General features: G+C 31.7%; 1 protein-coding gene across 4 annotated transcripts; it reads left to right on the top strand.

Annotated features, from left to right (window-relative positions):
- Positions 1–3,197: 3,197 nt before the first annotated feature.
- On the top strand, positions 3,198–10,634 carry LOC148622157 (dopamine receptor 1-like). Of its 4 annotated transcripts, none has more exons than XM_088571767.1 (2): positions 3,198–3,295; positions 8,784–10,634. In XM_088571767.1, the coding sequence occupies exon 2, from the start codon at positions 9,398–9,400 to the stop codon at positions 10,544–10,546; it is 1,149 nt and encodes a 382-aa protein (XP_088427893.1). In that variant the 5' UTR covers positions 3,198–3,295; positions 8,784–9,397; the 3' UTR covers positions 10,547–10,634. The 4 variants fall into 4 exon arrangements, with proteins under 4 accessions (XP_088427893.1, XP_088427894.1, XP_088427892.1 ...); XM_088571768.1 differs by lacking the exon at positions 3,198–3,295 and adding an exon at positions 6,911–6,929; XM_088571766.1 differs by lacking the exon at positions 3,198–3,295 and adding an exon at positions 8,253–8,402.
- Positions 10,635–21,621: the final 10,987 nt, after the last annotated feature.

The following is a 21,621-nucleotide window of genomic DNA, read 5'->3' as shown; positions in this document are numbered from 1 at the left end:
ACATTGACTAGCTTCAATCTAAAGAATAAAATTTTCACTTATTTTTCTGTATGACTTATGATTTTTCAGGCATTGGTAACTGTACGCTGTATGTTCTAAGAGAAATAAAGAGAACATAATTGAACAGTAATCAATACAAATAAAGTCCATTGTTAACGCCTAGCCAAAAAAGAGACACACATCATAGAATATGTTATAACCAAAATAATATGCATATAAGAGCACAAGTAAATGAATTCATGAAAACTGAGAGCATGGGCAAGGTCAAGCGGTAGGGTAAACGTCCTTTGTTCTTCAAGAAACTCCACCTCAGTTGCTCATAAAATATCCCATTCAGGGTTAACGAAAAACGAAAATAGTGAGATAGTGAATAAATCGACTTTCATGGAGCATATGGATACACCATAATGATCTATGAGTTTATGATGACGACCATAAAACTTCAATAGTGATGACTTAAATCTTGTAGCAATATAACCCTATTCCAGAAGTTTGATTGTAAGAAGTCTAGCACAGTAAAAAAAAGTTTGTGAAGTCATCGCATTTGTCGTAAATTTAAGTCATGATGCTGCGCATAAAACCCCATATCTAGGATTGTTTAAAATAGCAATGTCTTACACGGATTTTTTTTCAGAAGAATCAACAAATCAAGCTGATACACCAGGGGTGCTTATCTTCCAACTGTCTTACAATCCACGTTGTAATACTACATACTATAATATTATTTTAAACTGACCACTTAACTACGACGGACACACAGTGACAACAAAGTCTTACCATTGTCCAGGCCTGGGTTTCATTAAAATCTCAAATTGAGATTTTCCTCAAATTGGCAATTTCAAGTGATTTGATTGGTCGGAATTCGAGTTGAGGAAGGATTTGAGGATCATGACGTCCAGTGGAAATCAAGAGCTAAACGTTCTCTCTTATAAGATTAATTTTTTTTCTTTATTTAGACATACTCTGGTTTAATTGTATACATGTTATCATTGTCCCCAGTCATATATTCATACGAGTAGCTTTACTATAACTTGTGATTGCATTTACAAGAAACAGCAAAGTTAATCTGGAAAAAAAGTGTCTAGCATAAATACAAAAAAACTTTCTTGGAGGCTATACGTACCACATTGTAAAAGTCATAGTTTAGTCCTTTACTAAACTAATCGTCTGAATAAATTGGATTTTCTTTCTATGTAATCAAGGTAAAATTAAAATGTATCAACAGAGGATTAATTCAAATCCATAGTTAGGCAAACAATAAACTGTACAAATCTAGAAACAACAGAAAGTATTGATGATTTGAACAAGCAGTTTCACTGTAATGACGTAAATGGGACGCACAAAAAGATATTTTACGCTCAGACTTACTTTACAAATATACAGCCTACAAAAAAAAACCAAAACAAACAAACAAAAACAGAAACAAAAAAAACAAAAAACAAAAAAAACAAGAGGTCAATTGCTACGACAATTTAACTCACAGAACTAATAGCTATGTGTAATACTTCTGATGATATTTTTCAAAAGATTTAATAACTACCATCAACAAAAAGCGTCAAAAGTTAAATGAAGGCGGGGTGTCATACACCGTAAATATTCCTGACTGAAACCATGAAATGAACGCGGAGTGTCATACACCGCAACTATTCCTGATTTAAACCATCAAATGAACGCGGAGTGTCATACAACGCAACCATTCCTGATCTAAACCATCAAAGGAACGCGGTAATTAAAATCATAGTCTTGAGTCCAACTTGACATTTTAAAAACTAACTATGTGTAATAGTCCGATTTTCAAACATACATTAAGCCTTTGTATCATTATCGGTAGTCCCTATAGGTCAAACAGTCAAAGTTAACAGATTTATTTCAACTAAGTATACAGTTTGATTTAGCTATAGACCATTACAACGTGGGTAGCTGAAACCATCGTTAATATGAATTAATAAAGTGTCTATTTTCATTCCTTACCTCTACTTGTTTCTCTCACTAGAACATAAAAATTCAGAGTCAACTCTATACTCGATTTGTCTGTGTTGAGTGAAAAAAAATAAACCAGGTCAAATACATAATCGCTGTCGATGACTTTATTGTTTTGACTCGTATAACAAATAATGCCGAACTGTCGATGACTTTAATGTTTCACTCGTGTTATGTCGTAAATATTCTGAACAAGAATTCTCGAAAACAGAACTTTTTCAACGGTGTGAATTATTTTGATTGGAAATGTTCAGCATCAAAATTGATGCATAATAATTCAATTGATAAGCTGATCTTTAAAAATAAGGCCTACAAAAAAATCTTAGATTATACTGTAAGGTGTTAATAATTCCATCGGAGGACGAAAAATAAGGTTTATTTTGAAGGTTAGCCAATATCGTGAAAACCATAATAGGCGCAGACTAACATTCAATTTATAAAATGCTCCTTAAAAAGGCCTACAAAAGTCTCCATTAAGTCAAAGTTGAGGGATTATTCCTGGTTAAAGTTATTGGTTAAACGGCGAACAAATGCGTTTTTAGCAAATATTTTGAAATCACTCAAGGTTTCCATTGACGGTATATTTTTTTATTTAATTCATAAAGCGATATGAAATGAATTCCTGATCAGCGATATAAGACCATTGAGGCATTTTGTTAATTGATGACAAATTTGATGTTACTTGCTTTATGTATATGTTTATGTTTTTTTTTTCTTGCTTATTTTATTTTTTTTTAGGGGTTGGTCATTGGCAGAGACTTTTTTTGCAACTATAACATGTTTCGTTACATCTTTTTATCCAAATCATGTTACTGTGATCCACAACCTTATTTTTAAAGGATTTTATTGTGTAAACATTTTATGATATCATTATTTCTAAAACGCTTTGTCATTTTTTCAGTTCTGGCTAAAGCCATTGCTGCACAGAACAAGAATTTCGAGTTGAAAATTTCGTACTCACGCAAACATCATACTTAATATGTTTACTAAACTAATTCATAGTTTGTTACTTATTATGTTGTCAGCAAAAGTACATTATTTCGTTATTTTCATAAAAATGGACTTTGAACAGACATGCCGATTCGTTGTCATTTGAGACATTTTCTGCTTAACAAAATACCGTTACAATTGTTTAAATTAGTGTAAAATTAGACGACAGGAAATAAAAATCAAACAAACAGCCAATAGTTATTATCGCGCCCGATGACACCATACAATTTAAAAGTAAAATTGAACTACTATTTCTATATATAGCCGCCTCTACTTACTGAAGTGTGTGTAATTTTGTAAATGAATTTCTCAAATGATTATACAAGTAAGTAATTTAATTTTCCTTAGTAAACTTGGTCATTATCAGCTTAATGTATTTCTGCTTTTTCTAATCTAACTATTCACGAATGGAAAAGATTTATTTGTCACTGGGTTCAAAATGATCGAGTCAAGTAAAGGCTTTATGTATTATACATACGGAACTGAATTACAGGCTTGTACAACCGATGATATGGCAGTCACTTAATCATACTGTCCATTTATTTAGTCAAAGCAGAAATGACAGGACCCGTTATGATTCATCTTTGGCCTTTTTAACCTTGAAACATTCTTCATTCAACAAAGCTGTGATAGTTGTACAAGTTACACACAGACAGCATGTTAAGTTAGTACCTGAACATGATCTTTACAGATAGAGATGGTTTGAATCAGCAGTGTCACTGCATTTGCAAATCAGTACAACGAACGTTTTTTACTTTGGTGTCAAAATAACCTTAGTCTGGTATTGTTATGATGTACATTTGAACGACAAATAAGTTTTCTGCCTCATATTCGAAGGGCACAATGATGATTGTGAAAGTTGTGTAGGGAGTAAGATTGTTTTTTTTTCACCCTTTTTTTATTTTAAATTATAGATTGAGACATAACAGTTTGCACGTTTTTGTTGATGGGGCAATGATCTGGCTGATTTGGAGTGAAAATATGTTTATACCTCTAACAATATATAAAATTGCTTGTATTTGATTGCAACAGTGCTTACACCTGATGGGTCCTTCATTGTAAACTTTAAAAAAAATCCATATTCATATACCATTCGTTATTCAATAATAGTCAAGTTTTTTTTTCTAATTCAGCATATTTTACTTGTCCAGGTAGATCCAATCTATAGTAATTATAGGTAGTGAAGGTAATCTAAAGAATAATATCATACTAAATAGTCATTAGATTTATAATCCAATTATCATATTTGTATGTCAATTTTCACTATTACCTTCCATAAAAGGGATATAAAAATGTAAACCATGCCTAAAATTATTATTACACCTGCGTGACTTATCATGGTTTGTTGCTCAGGGTGTTTTGATCCGGACTTCGTAAAATTACATCTGAAATACCTCGATATTACAAATTAGTTTGAAAATATGAGAACAATTCTATAACTGTCACATTGCATAAACATTAACTGCAATAATGATACAATAAAACCTACAGCTATGGTGTTTATGTTCGTTCAATTGATTTGACTGAGAGTACATCGTCACATTATTGCTTAGAATGGCCCTCATTGCAGCATATTGAACAGTCTGAATGGGTCTCAAAAATACTTTGTGTTAGTCAATAACAACACTTAACATGCCAATAAAATAATAATTACTTTTACAATAAATTGATCTTTACGCTCTTAACTCAAGGAAATTGAACAATTAAAATTTCTTTTATTTAGTAGAAAAAACCCAATTGATTTTTATCGCTTAAAAATTACGTAAGTTAAGTATGGGACCGTTCCGATCGAAAAAAGAAGAAAAGAGTCATTCCAGCTTTGTCACAAGATATGCTGGATGCTGTGATGATAGTATATGAACTGCGATGAAAATCATTTACCAATCTTTTATTTATTACCCGTGTGATACTGTAATAAATATCAGATATCTTATTGACCTCGTTATGACTGTGATGTTTATCAATTGCAAGGATTTCCGCAACAAAAGACAGTATCACTTATATGTCATCAGATCAATAAACTTAATAAAAAGACCTTCATAGGATAAACACCCGAACTGTTACAGCTAAGCTGACTTGATGCAACATGATTTTCATGGTTTTTAATTCCAAACCGCCTGTTAATAGTATCATAATGTATCTAAGCTGTGAAAGAATAATCAAGGGGACCAAGATTCTGGCTGAAATAAAAAAAAATGCAATCCAGGGACAAAAATCAGACGTGGAAAACAGACAAACACAACAAAGAACATAGAAAAACTAAAATAATACATACAAAATAACAAAAGTAAATGAGCAACTCGGAATCCACTAAAACTAGGAGCATGGACCAAGTGCACCGATAGGGTAAACATCCTCTGCTTTTCTAGAAACACCCGTCGAATTGCTAGACGAAAGAGGAAAGGAAAATTATGACACGTTGAACAAATCAGTTTTCATGGCGCGGATGGATATACCGTAACGATCCACGAGTTCGTGATGACGACCATAAAACTTCAGTAGTGATGACTTCAATCTTATAGCAACATAACCGTGTTCCAAAGGCCTTATTATAAGAAGTCTAGGGCGATACAAAAAGTCTGCATAGTTAGGCAAACTCTGGCATAACGTGAGTGGTGATATGAGAACTGCATACGCAGGTACTGAAGGGATGTTGCCACAGATGAAAGGAAAGTTGACAATACTGAATGAAACATAACATTAAGGCATATATAAGTAATAGATGGGATATTTAACAAATGGAAGCCACTTTACAAGTCGATTGAACGAAATGTTTCTTCCACTAATATAGATTTATCCTACTGTCATCGTCTTCATATACAAATACAAGGAGATGAATACAGTTTTATTTTTATTAATTTTATGTACATTTTTCTGTATCTTTCAACAAAGCCAATGACTATTCGAGATAACTGTGAAGCGGGGGGAGGGGGGGGTCTTCATTGCATTTGGGGTAGCACATCAAGAAATTACCTCTATAATTAATAGTAATTACTGATAATCAATATAAGAATTTTATCCTCTTTTCATTGCAGGATAAAACAATATTAGAATGTACAGCCTGTATGTGTACTTCACGCTTTATACTGACCATGCTTGACAAAGCCTCACATTTTATCCCGTCCCTAAGCCTCATGCACACACATGCCGTATTGTTCGACCCTTATATTGTAGATAAGACGGAATACACTTATGTATGCTATGACAAGAACATACCTGTCATTGACATCTCCATCCAGCATAATCTCACTTACAATATGATTTATATGATTTATTTCCGTCTCTCAAGTAGGACCTCTCAGGTAATTTACATGTCCCCTCCATTTTTCCTTCCAGTTGCTACTTTCACTGCTTCGGCCTTGAATTGACACCAATATCTTTTCTTTCTCATGACATCAATATTTGTGGATTAAGCCCAAATAATCCTTATTCGTTTGTTTATTTTTGTCAATTTTATATGGCCAAACTGTTTCGGACTTGCTATGATAGAATACCATACTTCATACTAAATTCTCCCAGTGGCCATTAGAATAATTGAAGACCTATAAATTTTATTGTATTGTTTTGTAGTAATGAACTCGTTATTACATTTCACACGTATTCTCAGTCGTATCCCGATACTAGATGTATTTTAGCGATGTAAACTAATTAATGGGCTCTCATAGTATGTTTGTCTTCTAGCTTTAAGCATGACACTTGGGAAATTATTGTTAAGGTTATCCACACTCCAGCAAAAAGAGCTAACTTTATTTCATTGTTCTGATATTGGAATTTAAAATTACTAACTAACTGATAACCACAGTTTAGAAAATAGTTCCGGATATTGTCTCGTCATCGCAGAAGGATATTCCCTTGCATCCTTGGCTGATACAAATAAATTATGGAGAATTATTTTAAAGACGCTGAACTATAAGAATTAGTGGAGATATGACTTTAATTTGTGCCACGAAAATGAAACGGTAAGAACATGTATGCTCTGTTTTGGGGAAAATAAACCAAAAAAAAAAGGTAAGTCCACGAAGAGCAATGTTACAATCATCAAATGATCATTCATACGTCACGGTGACGTACAAAAAAAAATAATAATTCAATGATAAAATGTATATAGTCAATAGTCCCAGGCTGTCAAAGGTGTGTCCGATCCATCAAAGACGTCAAGATTCAGTATTTAATCATTTGGTACTATGAATTTTATTATACTATTGTATTATGTATGAAGATAAATTATTATACTCGTCAAAAATATATCCCTTATTTCATTATGGTCTGCTCTTGTTAATTAATTCTTACAAGTGAAAGAAATGTAATTAATTATAAGACCCACCTTTCTTTCATTATTTTACTTTTTCTAGATAAATGTTGCAGATAATTAGAATAGTAATGCAAAGATATGAATTGTACACAAATATATCCTTACTCTCAAATATTAAGAGTTTGTTTGTATATTTTACATGGGGTATGCATGTTGTACGTTGCTTAAAAAACAAAGAGACGCCAATGAAATTCTAATGTCGTTTGGGTAACTTAAAATATGAAACCACAAATACTCGATGAAATCTGACTAAAAAATTAATATAATTATTTTTTCTCCTTCGTTTTATATCATGGTGATTTGTTTTTAATTATGTGCATTCATGAAGATATTTTACATAATTACATGACAATTTAAATTGGATTTTTACCACATCATACATGTATACGATTTGTACTTCTGGAATGTTTTTAACTTCCTGAGGTAATATGGATCCCACTTCGTTTTAAGTAGTCAACTTGTCATTATCAACACATGGACAAGGGGTTAAACCACATCTCTCCTCGTGTTACCAATCATTCAATAGTTGCTATATATGAATATGTGTTGAATTTACATCTCCTCCCCGTTACGGTAATATCTAGACAAACATATCCAAAATAATTACAGATTTGTTTCTTATTGAGAAAAATCTTTAGAAAAACTAATTAAAGAATTTTGAAATATTATATCATGTGATCAGGTGCATAGCGAAATTCTTTTTATATAAAACATCAATTTTCATAACGACTGTTTATTTAATACAACTTTAAGTAATTCATCATGTAAAGAACGGTTAAGGAGAATGGAATATGTCGTGGATTTTAAATTATTTTCACGATTCCACACTTCAAATTGAAAAGTAAATATCTATTATTTACAAAGGAAGACTAAGTAAAAGAACCATTTTTAGTTCTATAAAAGTATTACCCACCCGTGACATAGCCTCGTCTGTTAATAACTAAACAAGTATTTTCACCGGCGTTTTACAGCCTCGTTCAATGTTATGAATGCATTTTAAAATCTCAGATTGTATTTCATTTTAGTATTAATTGCTGCAAGTTGAATAACAGTTTGCACATATTCTAGATGTCACTTTGTGATAACGTGTGGATTTTAAGAAGAATTGACATAATAATCAGTGAGATTTTTTTTTATCATTTTCACCTTCATTTATTAATGGTCTTATATTATGGACTATTTAGATAGAAAGGATAAAAATCATAGTCCGTATAAAATGTAAATTAAATGATTTTTAAACGAAAACTAGTTAATTAATACTTCTGTAAATCTACGATCTTAGTTGAATATTTTTATGAATAAGAGATACCACGTGTAGAAAGAGGCAGGATCTTAGGTGAAAAATCGTTATCAAAATGTAACAGTATTACTTTGTGCAATATTAACTGGCGAATCAATGATCGACAAAGTCTATATATCTTATTCTTTGTTTAAAAATTTCAGTTCGAAACCGAAGGATATGGAAAGCATTTATTTCATAATTATATGATTCTATTGGTAGGCAATTGATTAGTTATGCATTGGGAATGCTCTAACAGGCTACAGAAGAAAAACTAACTATTCCTATGGGTTAACTTCTTATTCAGCGAAGATCACTACTGGGAGTAATTGGTTGATTTGTATGACTACAAGTATTGTACGCTGTGTTATAAAGGTGTGATAGAGATATTTGGCCAGATATAAACAACTATATTGCCGCAGAGTAAATTTAAATCGGAAATCTGTTGAATGTATGGATTGAATTTTTGTTTTTTCAAGGGATCTATATGAATTTTCATAGAGTGGTATTCAGTTTATAGGTGAGGATATTTCAAATGAAGGAAATATATAGACAATTACTTACGTACCACCGTAGAACTATGGAGTTTCAAATAATTCATGCGAAAAATGCAATTATCGGAACAAATATTGAGTTTTAAAGTGGAAAAGAAAACAAACGGCCAGTATTTATAAAGTGTGTACATAAAATTAAAACTGTGTTTACATGGAGTAAAGTGGGAAAGAGTGTCATAGTGTTACCAATCGATTGCCTTGTTTGTCATCAGGACTCCCAGTCAGTATTATGTCAGGCAGGCATGGGCTCTTTCTTACTGGACCTACAAATGATTGAAGACTATGTTAAGCAATTTTTCGGGCTGGTACCTATCTTCGGATAGTCCAAATTATACAATAATAAATACATTTAATGGAACTAATGATACTGAAGACAATGGAGCAGGAGGAGCGTATAGTCTTGCGGAGAGTATCATCATTGGTACTATATTGTCATTGTTTATTATTTTGGCGATAGCCGGTAATATTCTTGTTTGTGTCGCTGTATTCACGGACCGTCGACTCAAACATCTGAATAACTTACTTCTTGTATCCTTGGCCATAGCTGATCTGTTGGTGGCCATGCTAGTGATGACATTTGCCGTTATAAATGATATTCTTGATAAATGGATTTTTGGCGCTACTTTCTGCAATATCTGGATATCAGGCGATATCATGTGTTCCACTGCATCAATTCTTAACCTTTGTGTTATCAGTTTAGACAGATACATTCACATTCGGAACCCTTTTCGGTACGAGACGTGGATGAACTGGAAAAAGATCGCGGCCATGATAAGTGCCGTATGGATCATGTCCGGTGTGATCTCTTTCATTCCGATTCATTTAGAATGGCATAAAAACGCTGAAGACCGAGGCAAACCACTGGAGGAAAATGTTTGTGCCATGGAGCTTAACCCTGTCTACTCTGTTGTTTCGTCCACAATTAGTTTTTATATTCCGTGTATTGTTATGTTAACAATTTACTTACAATTGTATTGTTATGCACGGCGACATGTGAATAGCATAAAAAAGACGCAAACTCCGCAATTCGGCGCAAAGTCTAGTTCTAGCCAGGATCACAAAGCTGCCGTTACATTAGGAATAATAGTGGGCGTATTTCTATTTTGCTGGTTGCCTTTCTTTATTGTTAATCTAATAGCTGCATTTTGTAAATGTGTTCCTTTGATTTTGTTCAAAATATTAACTTGGCTCGGATATGTCAACTCATGCTTAAACCCCATAATTTACAGTATATTCAATCAGGAGTTCAGAGATGCATTTAGAAGGATTTTATTTCCAAGATCTTGTGTCTCAATAGAACACCGAAATGGGTACGCCTATCGTAGTCCTAACAATTCTTTTGCAAAAACGGAGTACACTATGCGAACGGTTGAGAATGGCGCTCAGACAAAAGACTTGCTGCTCGAGAAAGATGGGGTAACAGCTTTGTAAAGCATGTGTGATAATGTAAATATACCTATTTAACGATAATCATTATTTATAATCCGGATATTTTATTTATATAAAACTTATTTCAACATTTCTGATTTCTTTATAAATTGAAATAAGTAACAAATGTTCCAGCGGGACGCACGTCACCGCAATGATTCATTTTCCCACTATAAATCAGATTTTAGTTGTAACGATTTTATGCTTAATGGAGCAAAATCACTACTTAATTCTATAAAATTCTCATTTATGGACGATAGGATTCTCTCATTTACCAAAAAAAAAAAATGTTTTACTCTATTATTTGATAGAATACAGTTCTGCTTGTTTAATGTAGCACTGGAGATAGTACATTTAACAAAACGTAAAACGATTATGGAGCGTATACCTAAAATAAAAACTGCTTCACACAAAGTTTGTATATCAATTTGTCGTATGATATAGTTTTATCGTTTAAAATCTTGGTGTATAAATGTTCATAAGATCAGTTATCTATTCATCTTTAGATCTCAGTAATTCATAGGAGTAAAACAGCAAAATTTAACCATACAGATTTAAGTAAGAATCAGGTTCAATGCCATGTATGGTTTTCTAGCAAAGAGAAACAAGGACCGATTAAATTCCTATCATTTCTAAAATTAACAGCAAAACTTCATAGACATATATATGTAAAATATGCATTTGTATACCAGCGTTTTTACTGAAGTTTTCAACGTACAATAACCTTCTACCTAACATTTACAAAGAGTGGGATTTAAATGCGTGACGTTCGTGTCAAACATGGCTTATAATGGGAGGGGATATATTTATAGAAATACCTTTCTTATTTAGTTGACAGTCACAACAACTTTATAATGATCTCCGAGATTCCAACTCTCTTTTGATAAAATCAGTGTACATGTTAAATTTCTAAACTATCATTTATTTATAATGACAAAGTATCTCCAGGAGTTTACGTTCTAAAGGGGTGAACGGTCTATATAATGAGTTGGACTCCCATACATGCATGGTACATGTATTCTTTATGTCGAAGTTATTGAAATTATATATTGCTTAAAATATTTTAAACACTGTCCAAGTGAACATGGGCTCATTGCACTACCCGTTCTATATAACGAACTCCAGACGGCATTCTATTTTAACGCGAAAATACGAAATTTAAGGTACATTAAAATAAATATTGCAGGCAGACATATGTAATATGTTAAGGGGAACCACTTAAAGTTACAATACCATAGTACTTACCATAGATACTTTCAAACTGTCAAATTTTCAACAACTTGTTGGTCCACAACGTTTTTTTTAAACTTCATAACTGCAGTAACATTCTATTACAGTATCAAAAGACTGATGAACGAAATCAAGTTGATTCATATGAAGATGTAGGTTAAAAACGAAAACAAAGATGACAATTCTTTGCCCAACTATTTCAGGATGATTATGGGTCAAAATAAGACAAAAGACAAGTGAAGAATGTTGTAAGAAAAAAGCTGCATTAGAAATGTTTAGTATTTGTTCTCCTAAATCAAACTGTGTCCATATCTCATCTAACCATCAGTTGGTCTGTGGACACTTTACTTAACTGTATCAACTATTGTTCTACCCTTCCATATAATCTTTGAAGAAAATGTAGTACTTGAGTGTAAAATAATAAAATTACCGGTCCAGTATTTCACCCAAAACATTACGATTTATATATATTTATAATTAGTACTGGTTCCCCAATTTAAATGTTTCCCTTTTAAATTGCTATCAAATAATCAGATAAAGCAATGTTAATGCGAAATCACAACATATATATATTGTCTATACAATTGTCACATTCCACCCATATACCAATACTATATGAAACATATATTTTACAAGCAACTACAAAGGTTTTTTTTATTTTTTTTTATTTCGGGCATTGTACCTTCCTTGCGTAACCACCCATCTCTGCAGGCTCAACAATAAAGAAAAAATCAACTTTGTTTGGATGACTGCATGACATTGTAGCATGTCTACGTTGTAGTTTTGAACAGTATTTATATATATTTAGGCTGATCTATTTTCATATCACATCTATTATCAATCTTCGGTCTTAATATCAGCCTGGGAGCCGTAGTGCTCGAGGGATGATAATGATGTGTGTGAACAATAATAACATATTATGATACTTTAATCGCATACTTAATATTGTGTCTGGTTATATTTTTCAATCAAGCGGAAAAAATGACTTCATGGGGGCATGTAATTAAAACCTGAAACAATAATATTATTCCTGATATGCCGAACTTCTAAACTACTGTCTAATAATTTAGGAAAAATCGCAAGGTTAAATTTAACTGTATACTCTTATTATGTTGAAACACATTTCAGGTCTTTGTTTTTGTACTTGTATCTTGCAATTGATATTGGAATTTAAAAACTTGACGCAAAATGTATGTGATAAACGTGAATGAGTAGTCATTTGGAAGAATTTCAACTACATGCATATTACAGATACTGAAAAATGAATCCTAAATTTCAACAAGGACTGTAAAATTAAAAAAGAAAGGAACAACTCAAACAAACAGAATGCAGTTGTTGTTGTTGTTGTTTTTTTTTGTTTTTTTTTTGTTTTTTTTTTGTAATAGGCTGAAATGCAATTATGCATTCATGATATTCTGTGTGTTCAACATAGACGAAAGGCGTCGATTTCAGAAAAAGTCGTAAGTGAAATTGTTACGATCAACTTTACACTTACAGGTCCATTTTAGACATTTATATCTTCCATTTTTTTTTCTTTTACTGTTTATATTTTTTAACATTAAGTTTCTTAACAATAATTTTTTTGAGAAATACCAAGCATTACTGCTTCTAAGATATCTTACTTGAGCATATATAAACATATGTTTTAACCAAGATGCTCTATGTCTAAACGGTTTCGCGCACCAGACACTATAGAAATTATCAATCCTTTTAATGCGACCGGAAGAAATTTATATATTTATGTAAAAACAATGATTTCTTCGGATCAGTGCTTTGGCTATAAACTTAAGTAGCTCTTTCGTAAAATTAAGAAACCTGATTATATGGAATCTAAAGTTTGACAAATAGGTTCGAAGTAATCGCACAGAAAAACGCAATAAAATCTTATTGATTTTTACGCTCAGACGAATATAAGCCGAACATATTTGAAAGTTATCTAAATTTGTGACAATTTGAAGCTAAAAAACAATGAAGTTTGAAATCTTCACAAAAATAATGAAACTTTTCGGTGAATAATTTGAAAAGCTTTCATTCTAGGTCGAATTAAGTATACAGTCTACGAAACATGTCAGCAAAAACCTTAATTCTAATCTTATTTATTAAAATCATACTACTACTAAGAGGTCGTTAGATAGTTTATGGATTTTTTTGGTGAAATTTCATCTCTCTCAAAAGAGTTTTTTGTAGTCTGTCAATAATAGGTGAATTGTACCAGGCCCTTAAGTTTCAAATTTCAAATTTCAATTAAAAGCACATTATTACACATACTTTAACGCGTTTAAATATGTATTTGAGGCTCAATTAGGATATCTTTTCTACAATATTTTGATGTTAGAGTTTGTAAATAACTAATGTTTGTTAATCGGTGTCAAAGGCATTATGACACTGTATTGATTTTACTTCATTAATCTAAAAAACAGAAGAAATTCTGCTCAAATAAAAATTGCCGATTTTTTGTAATTGTGAAACGAATGTGTGAACTTGCAAATGCTGGAGTTTTTGAAGTCATGAGAAAAAAAACATATCATATAGGTTTCAAATAGTAATTGTGACAATTTTTAATTGTTTTTTTTTTCTTTTCTTTTTTCTTATTGCGATTCATTGCTTTTATATTCATACAATTTTTAAATTTTGTAATTGCTTCTTTTCGTTTTCGTACTCGTTTTTATGTATATATTCTAAATTCGGAATGGTCTTTAGCAACCTCTTATATTTGTAAGATGTCTTTAACATTGTTGGAAATGACATACGTAATTCGGAAATGATTGTTAGAACTTTAAATGCAGACGCAATACGAACTTGTATTCAAGGATGTTGGTCGAGACATAACCGATATAACAATATAGCAATGCATTATCAACGAAGTCGTAATTTGAGTACCGAATAAAGCTTAAAATAATATATCTTTTCATGTATACAATATTGTTAGAACAATAAAAAAAAATAACACTTTCTTTTTTCCGAAAACAGATGTTTCAAAACTGACGCTGTTTATGAAATGGTAATTTAAGATACAATTGTAACCATAATTTTTATACATGATGTATTTGTGTCGTGAGATATCTAACTAAAAACGAAAAATTAACAGGAATCGTGTTTTACTTTTGAAATAATCGCATAGTTCATAAATATATCTCTTGAATATTTTGTAAATAAATCATGAAACATTTAAGCAATAACAAAAGGAAAAACTAGGTCAAATTTATTTATCATATTTACATTAAATGAGCTTGCTATCCTTTGTAGTGTTTTGTTTGACTGCTGGAAACAAATTTATATCATTACCATCTGGAGTATTGCTGTTATTAAAGAATCATTTCATGAAAATTATTATAATTATCTTAAAATACTAAATCAAACAACGTGGAAAGAATGTCTTTGAAAGTTACTTTCAATAACAATTTTATCATTATTTGAAATCTGGTTTAAAAAGCTGTCCTCCTTTGAATATTTATTGTATTTCTTCCGGTAGTTTGAGGCATTCATACAACAAAGTGTATGAATACTAATGCATTAACTTATTACAGAAGGTAGTCTTTGTAGGCTTTCTGCGAACGGGTATGCTGTACTGGCTTTCTGTTTGTCTTTTTGCTATCAGACAATACCATACAAGACACACAGAAAAACAAATAGTGACGTGTGGAAACGTCCGTGAGTCAACAACACAAAATGAACAGTTCTGATAAAACATAAGAGGGCATCTCCTATGTAATAAAACCAGCACCATGATGTAACATACACTAATGAATTCTTATACAACTATCATCTAAATCATTTAGATGCTACGATGATTTAACACTTTGGAATCAAGTTTTATCGTATTTTTTAACTTTTTCATCACGAAGAAAATATTTTGATTAATACGACACTTTAGGAACAGCAGTATATTATATTATGCGATTTTCAGTACGTAGCTAAATAAATTTTAAGTACTTGAAGATACGAAGAGACGTTTAAGACCTATTTTTAACACAATCTGTTTGAAAACGACTGTGAAGTTGAGTAGATATAAACATCAATCAATCACCACGCTGTCAGAAGAGGTCTTCGTCAATTACCTGGGCAATATTTACCTGTCTCACCTTAGATAAATACCCCCCGATAGAGAGATAATCTCCAACATTAGATGAGAAGAACGTCCTAGATTATTACAGGATTATATTCTATAGTTTATTACTTACTGAATGATTTATGTAATATTTGATGTCTTACAAATGTTGTGTGGGTTCTCAGAGATTAATCAACGCAGACAACAGACAGAATGGTAAATTAATAGAAAAGGTTATCAACGGACACATTGCTTTATTGATGTAAAGCTTATAAGTATTTGATGCATTATTCAATAGATATCATAACACCTACTTCATAACAAAGCCACTAAAGTCTACAAGTACTTGATCATTTATAAACAATTAGTTTACTTGAATTGATTTATATTGTTGTCAACATTTATTATGAAATCGTGATGTCTGGATGCTATTGTATCAGTTATCATAGCAAATTTACAAATGCCAAAAAGTAGAAAAAGGACACTATTCCTCAGGGCTTTTACATTTCTGTTTGCCCTTTCAGTTTTTCGAAGTGACAAATACACTCTTTAAACCTGAACATTTGCCCTTATTATATGGGAACACATATGTCGAAGTGCAAGATTATCGAAAGCCCAGTTCCTTTTTACAATAAATAGCTTTTTATTTAGCACTTAATATCTCATAATTTTCCTTAAGGTGTTAAAAGGTCCGTCAAAGAATGTTTACAAAATCGTTAATGATATACAAAATAGGCATAAAAACTTAAGCTTAAATCTTTTTCTTGAATGGACCTTAGGTAAACATTAATTTATAAACTTCAATGTGTTTTCGTTCAATTTGAGCCCGATGATAAAAAGAACATTTTCGGGTTTTAACCTATGGAAAACCAATAATTGCAAACTTATTGAATGGAGCTTTAGAATTTAGCTTTAGAATCCTAAAGTTTGAGTCGTTATTGAGTCCCACGCATCCTTACCGATCGTTTCGAATAAAACATATGCAATAAAAAAGCTGCTATGTATTTGGGTTATTGCTCATTTTATTTTTTTACCTATTTAGTTCAATGATTTATCTATCAGCTATCATTTATGCCCACATTTTCTGGGTAATAATGATATTGCTGAACTTTATTTTCAATTGCGTTTTTTTATTAACTTATGGAATTAATTATCAGTGCCTCGGTTAATATGTGTGATGATACATTTTGTATTTTAAAGACCCTGATTTGTTTAATATATAATACCCGACAACAGCATCTGTATATAAGGGCCGATAATAACATATAAAAGCAAAGGACGCTTTCCCTACCGCTGCACCTGGTCCATGCTCCGAGTTTTTAGTGGAGTCCTAGTTACTTCCGTTTCTTTGCACGTGTTATTTTGGTTATGTCATGTTCTTGGTTGTGTGTTTTCCGCTGTAGTCTTTATACCTAGGTTATATTCTTTTGATTTCCACTAGAATTTTGGTTTCCTATCCTGTCACATAATACCAACATCACAAAGAACAAAAACATAACGAAAAAAAAAAAAAAAAAAAAAAAAAAAAAAAAGCAACTAATAAAACGGTACAACCCCCAAAAGAAAAAACAAAAACAAACAAAAGCAAAAAACAAAGAATACGAAAACAATGACAAATATGAATTAACTTTATACATGTATTTGGCAACTTTATTAGAAATTCATCTATTTTCCACAATGATTATACAAATGAACATGATCTGAATAGTTCTGTGTAACAATGCACAATGATAAATTAGATAATGAGATTGTTTCGGTTCATTTGTAAATCGTCAGTCTAATTAAATCAAAATATTTCCACAATTACTCTCGGTTTAGCTTTACACATGCTTCAAAGATCTCGATCATAATCGGTAGTTATAAATAGACATTAAAGTGTGTTTCGATGAAAGTGTTAAGAAAAATATTTCTGACAATATTTCGATTATGAAAGACAATTTAGATTATGTAAATTGATTGGTTTGCTTTGTAATTTTGAAGCAATTATTCGTTGATATATGCCAGAGATATTCACAGTTGAACGTAAGAAATCATCAGTTATTGATATGCTGTAATACCAAATTAATTTTTGAACACAAAAAAAGATTTGCCAAAACGTGCTGGATATTCCATTCAACAACGCAAGTATTAACAATCCATCACAGCAAGGGTACACATCATCAGTAACCACCTCGACCTAGATATAGTAGAAGCAAGTGTTCAGTAGGCATCACAACAACAAAGTTACACAGATAGCACATCATCACTAGCCAATACGACAAAAATATAATGGAAGTAAATGTTTTGTTGCCAGCACAACATCAAGCGTTAAGTGATCAGTAAATGCTGTTAAACTGATTTACATGCATCACGTGTTAAGTACTAAACTAAAAAAAAGGTACACCTAATGCAAGTATTCAGCAGGCTCCTCAAGAAGGTTACCCATTAAGACAAGCGTTAAGTAAACAAAGGTACACAGAAATTACGTGTACAAAGGCATTCTTAATAAGGATACAAGCACCTTTCAGTAGCAACCTCAACATAGATACATTAAAAGCAAGTGTTCATAAGATGTCGTATTATTTAATTTATAGAGCAAGTGTTCATAAGATGTATTATTTAATTTATAGAGCAAGTGTTCTGTAAACAACACATGAAAACAGGAAGCACATGTTCAGTAGCTTACTCAGCACGAATGCATATAAATGAAGTATTAAAAAGGAATCTCAACACGGGTATAAAGATACAAAGTATGCAGTAGCTTCTTAAACAAGAATACATAGGAAGCAAGCTTTCATTATTTAACTTCTCAAAAGATACACAAAAAAGGACCTGTCTAGTAACCACCTCAGAGAGAGTACACAGTTTTTCAGTTTTCAGAAGGAACATTTACAGTGTTTCAGGAACCAAATGTAGGAAATCAGGATAAAGAAAAATCAAATATGGTATAACTTAAATTAATTTGATCACTTTTTTTCTGATTCATATCATCTAGCCCCTGTTCCTTGGTTAGGTAGAAAGAACTGTCATACGGACTAAAATATGTTGATTACGACCAGTTCCAGCAAATGCATGGACATAAATACTGATGAGACTTTGAATTTAATGTATATAGGCTACCCATTTCCTACCAGCTACTGGATAGAATTAAATGTTACATTTCCACATACAATCCATGTACAACAGGATTCCATTTTGCATATATTTGAAAATGAATATTTTTAGATAAGGTCTTAGCAAATTATGGTCTTTGCTTTTTCTGAATAAAGGATACCAATCCGTGCAACTCCTACACCACTGAATCAAATTTATTGTTTTTTTAACAGAATATTTATAAGATATTCCCATTGAACATCTCGTATTTCAGAACCGATCAAAATGTATTTGAAGGTACTTCCTGTTTGAAGCCGTTGTTGATATTTTGACCTCATGATTTCAGGTTAAGGGAGTGAAGATATTATTAGGAGAGCTTTGCATACAATGTTTCAAGTTTGGAATTAAAAAATAACACTGATGTAGTCACATGCTTTGATATACATATGGCTGAATATAAAGAATAACTCTAGAGGACGCTTACTCTACCGGTTCACCTGGTCCATTCTCGAAGTTTTAGTTAGTCCAAGTTGCTCATTTACTTTTGTTTCCTTGTACGTATTATTTTGGTTATTTCATGTTCCTTGTTGTTTGCTTCTTTTTTTTACTCCTGTTTCTGCTAGAATATTGGTTCCCTTGGTTAATCTTTCTAAATAAACGTTAAATTTAATTAATTGGAACAATAAAGCATATACGTTGAAAAAATAAAACAATAAGTACTATTAAATTCGGAGTCATACTTGTGTCCTCACCACTCAGCGATCCGCTCTTAATTTGATTAGCTGGTTAAATGCATCCCAGATTAGATCAGATGTCTCAAACAATACAATTTATGGATCTGTCTAGTTTTAGCAAAGTGTGCAGCAATTATTCAATGGACAGTCTCTCGTGTTGAATAATTTACATGCGGAGATTTTAGCTTAGAGAACTTTCATGGGATGCTATTTCTGTGAAGTCTGAAAGTTTCCTTGTTTGCTTCATTTAATTTAAGTTTTGAAATTCCGTTGATCAAATATTTTAAAACATACTTCTGTAAAGGTCGCTTGGGAAAGTAGCAAGTTTTTGTGTTTAAAATTAGATTCAAATCTGAACTACCGACCAAGCTATGGGATTACTTTTATGGATGTCTTGATGGGGATGAATGAAATTAGATTACAATTTTCGAAGAGACTTTTTGAACCAAAAAGAAGAGTTTTTCAACATTCTTCTAATGAAGTATTGTCAGTGAAAAGTATATTTAATACCACAGGCAAAATAGTTTGTACTTGGAATCAGATATTCTTATTGTGATTTGGTAATTTAATACATCCTGAATCTTATGATATTAAACTAAAAGCTTTTGGGAGCGATATAACATTGTTGGCACTTGGGATGTATTTGTAAGGTTTTCACTGAATAAGTAATTGTGTATCTCCGAACTTGTTTTTTTTTTTTAGCTTTTTTCACATTCTTTGTTAAAATATGTGATAGACCTAGGAATGGATAAAAAATTGATAAAATGGGGTTATGGCCAAGAAATAATAAATAAGTGTGTCAAATATATCGTTTGATCATTTCTACCCAAAGGTTGCATAAAATTATAAAAGGCGCTATGTAAAAAACGACATGATTAATGCTGATCTCTGAGACACGCAGTAGATAGTGACCATCAGTCGAAATAAGCGTTATCTGAAGAGTAAATACAGGTACTTTTAAAGTTTATAAATCAATGTCCATTTAGATAATTGTTAAATTATTTTATGGGGTCTTCAATGTCCCTATAAACAGATCAATTTTCTCTTTATACTGACAAATGATTGACTTTAAAAGGGAAACAAAAGATAACATTTAAGGAAAGTTATGGACGGGTATTTACCCTTTGTTGACCCAACGCATCTCTTGATTATACTTTCATAAGAATCAAACATTAGATAAGAGACTGAAATATTTTGTTTTAATAATATCTGGGTGAAGAAATGGTTAACCAATAATTCATTTCTCGTATATCGTATAAAAAACAATTGTCACCAGACATCTAATGACATTTTCGAAAGTAAAAGCATGTCAACGAGAATAACAAAACACTCCCTGTAAGTTTGTAAATAAACGTAAATCTTCTGCCTAAATGGGTTAATTTCATGATCAGATTAGACCAATTTTACTGTCAATATTCACAATAATTTATATTTCCCCTGTTAAACATTGATGACAATGTAAAACCCAACTGGAACTTCTTCAAACGTATTTCAAGGATATTTCAATATATCACGTTATGAAATGACACAGATTCGTTCCTAGCGTTTTCTGTTCTAGAAGAATAAAGTGAACAAAATTTGAAATACAAATATAAATCTTAAAACAATCCTTCCTTAAAGCAACGTCCATAAAAAGATGTTATAGAATATAGTCTAAAGAACGAATGTTTATTGGTCCATGAGTAAAAAAAAACTGGCCTTGTTTCAAAACAATATCTGAAGTCTTTTTGTGTCATTTTTTTATTATGTTTACTCTTATATTGCACAGATATATATTGGCAGGGAAGAGTATTTTTTTGCAAATACCCCTCCCTGCCATGATATATCTGTTCAATTACACAAAAAATCTGCTTAAAAAGTTGCAAAAAATTGTTTGATTCTTACCAAGGGACTAATATTTTTTGTCACATTATTCCAGCTTCTGAGACAATCTGGCTGAATCCCTGCTTCTGAGACAATCTGGCTGAATCCCAGCTTCTGAGACAATCTGGCTG

This window comes from Perna viridis, chromosome 3, assembly GCF_037379345.1.
Source record: "Perna viridis isolate PV_CMFRI_1.1 ecotype Kerala chromosome 3, ASM3737934v1, whole genome shotgun sequence".
Lineage (NCBI taxonomy): Eukaryota > Metazoa > Mollusca > Bivalvia > Mytilida > Mytilidae > Perna > Perna viridis.
This window is presented reverse-complemented; position numbering and strand designations above follow the sequence as displayed.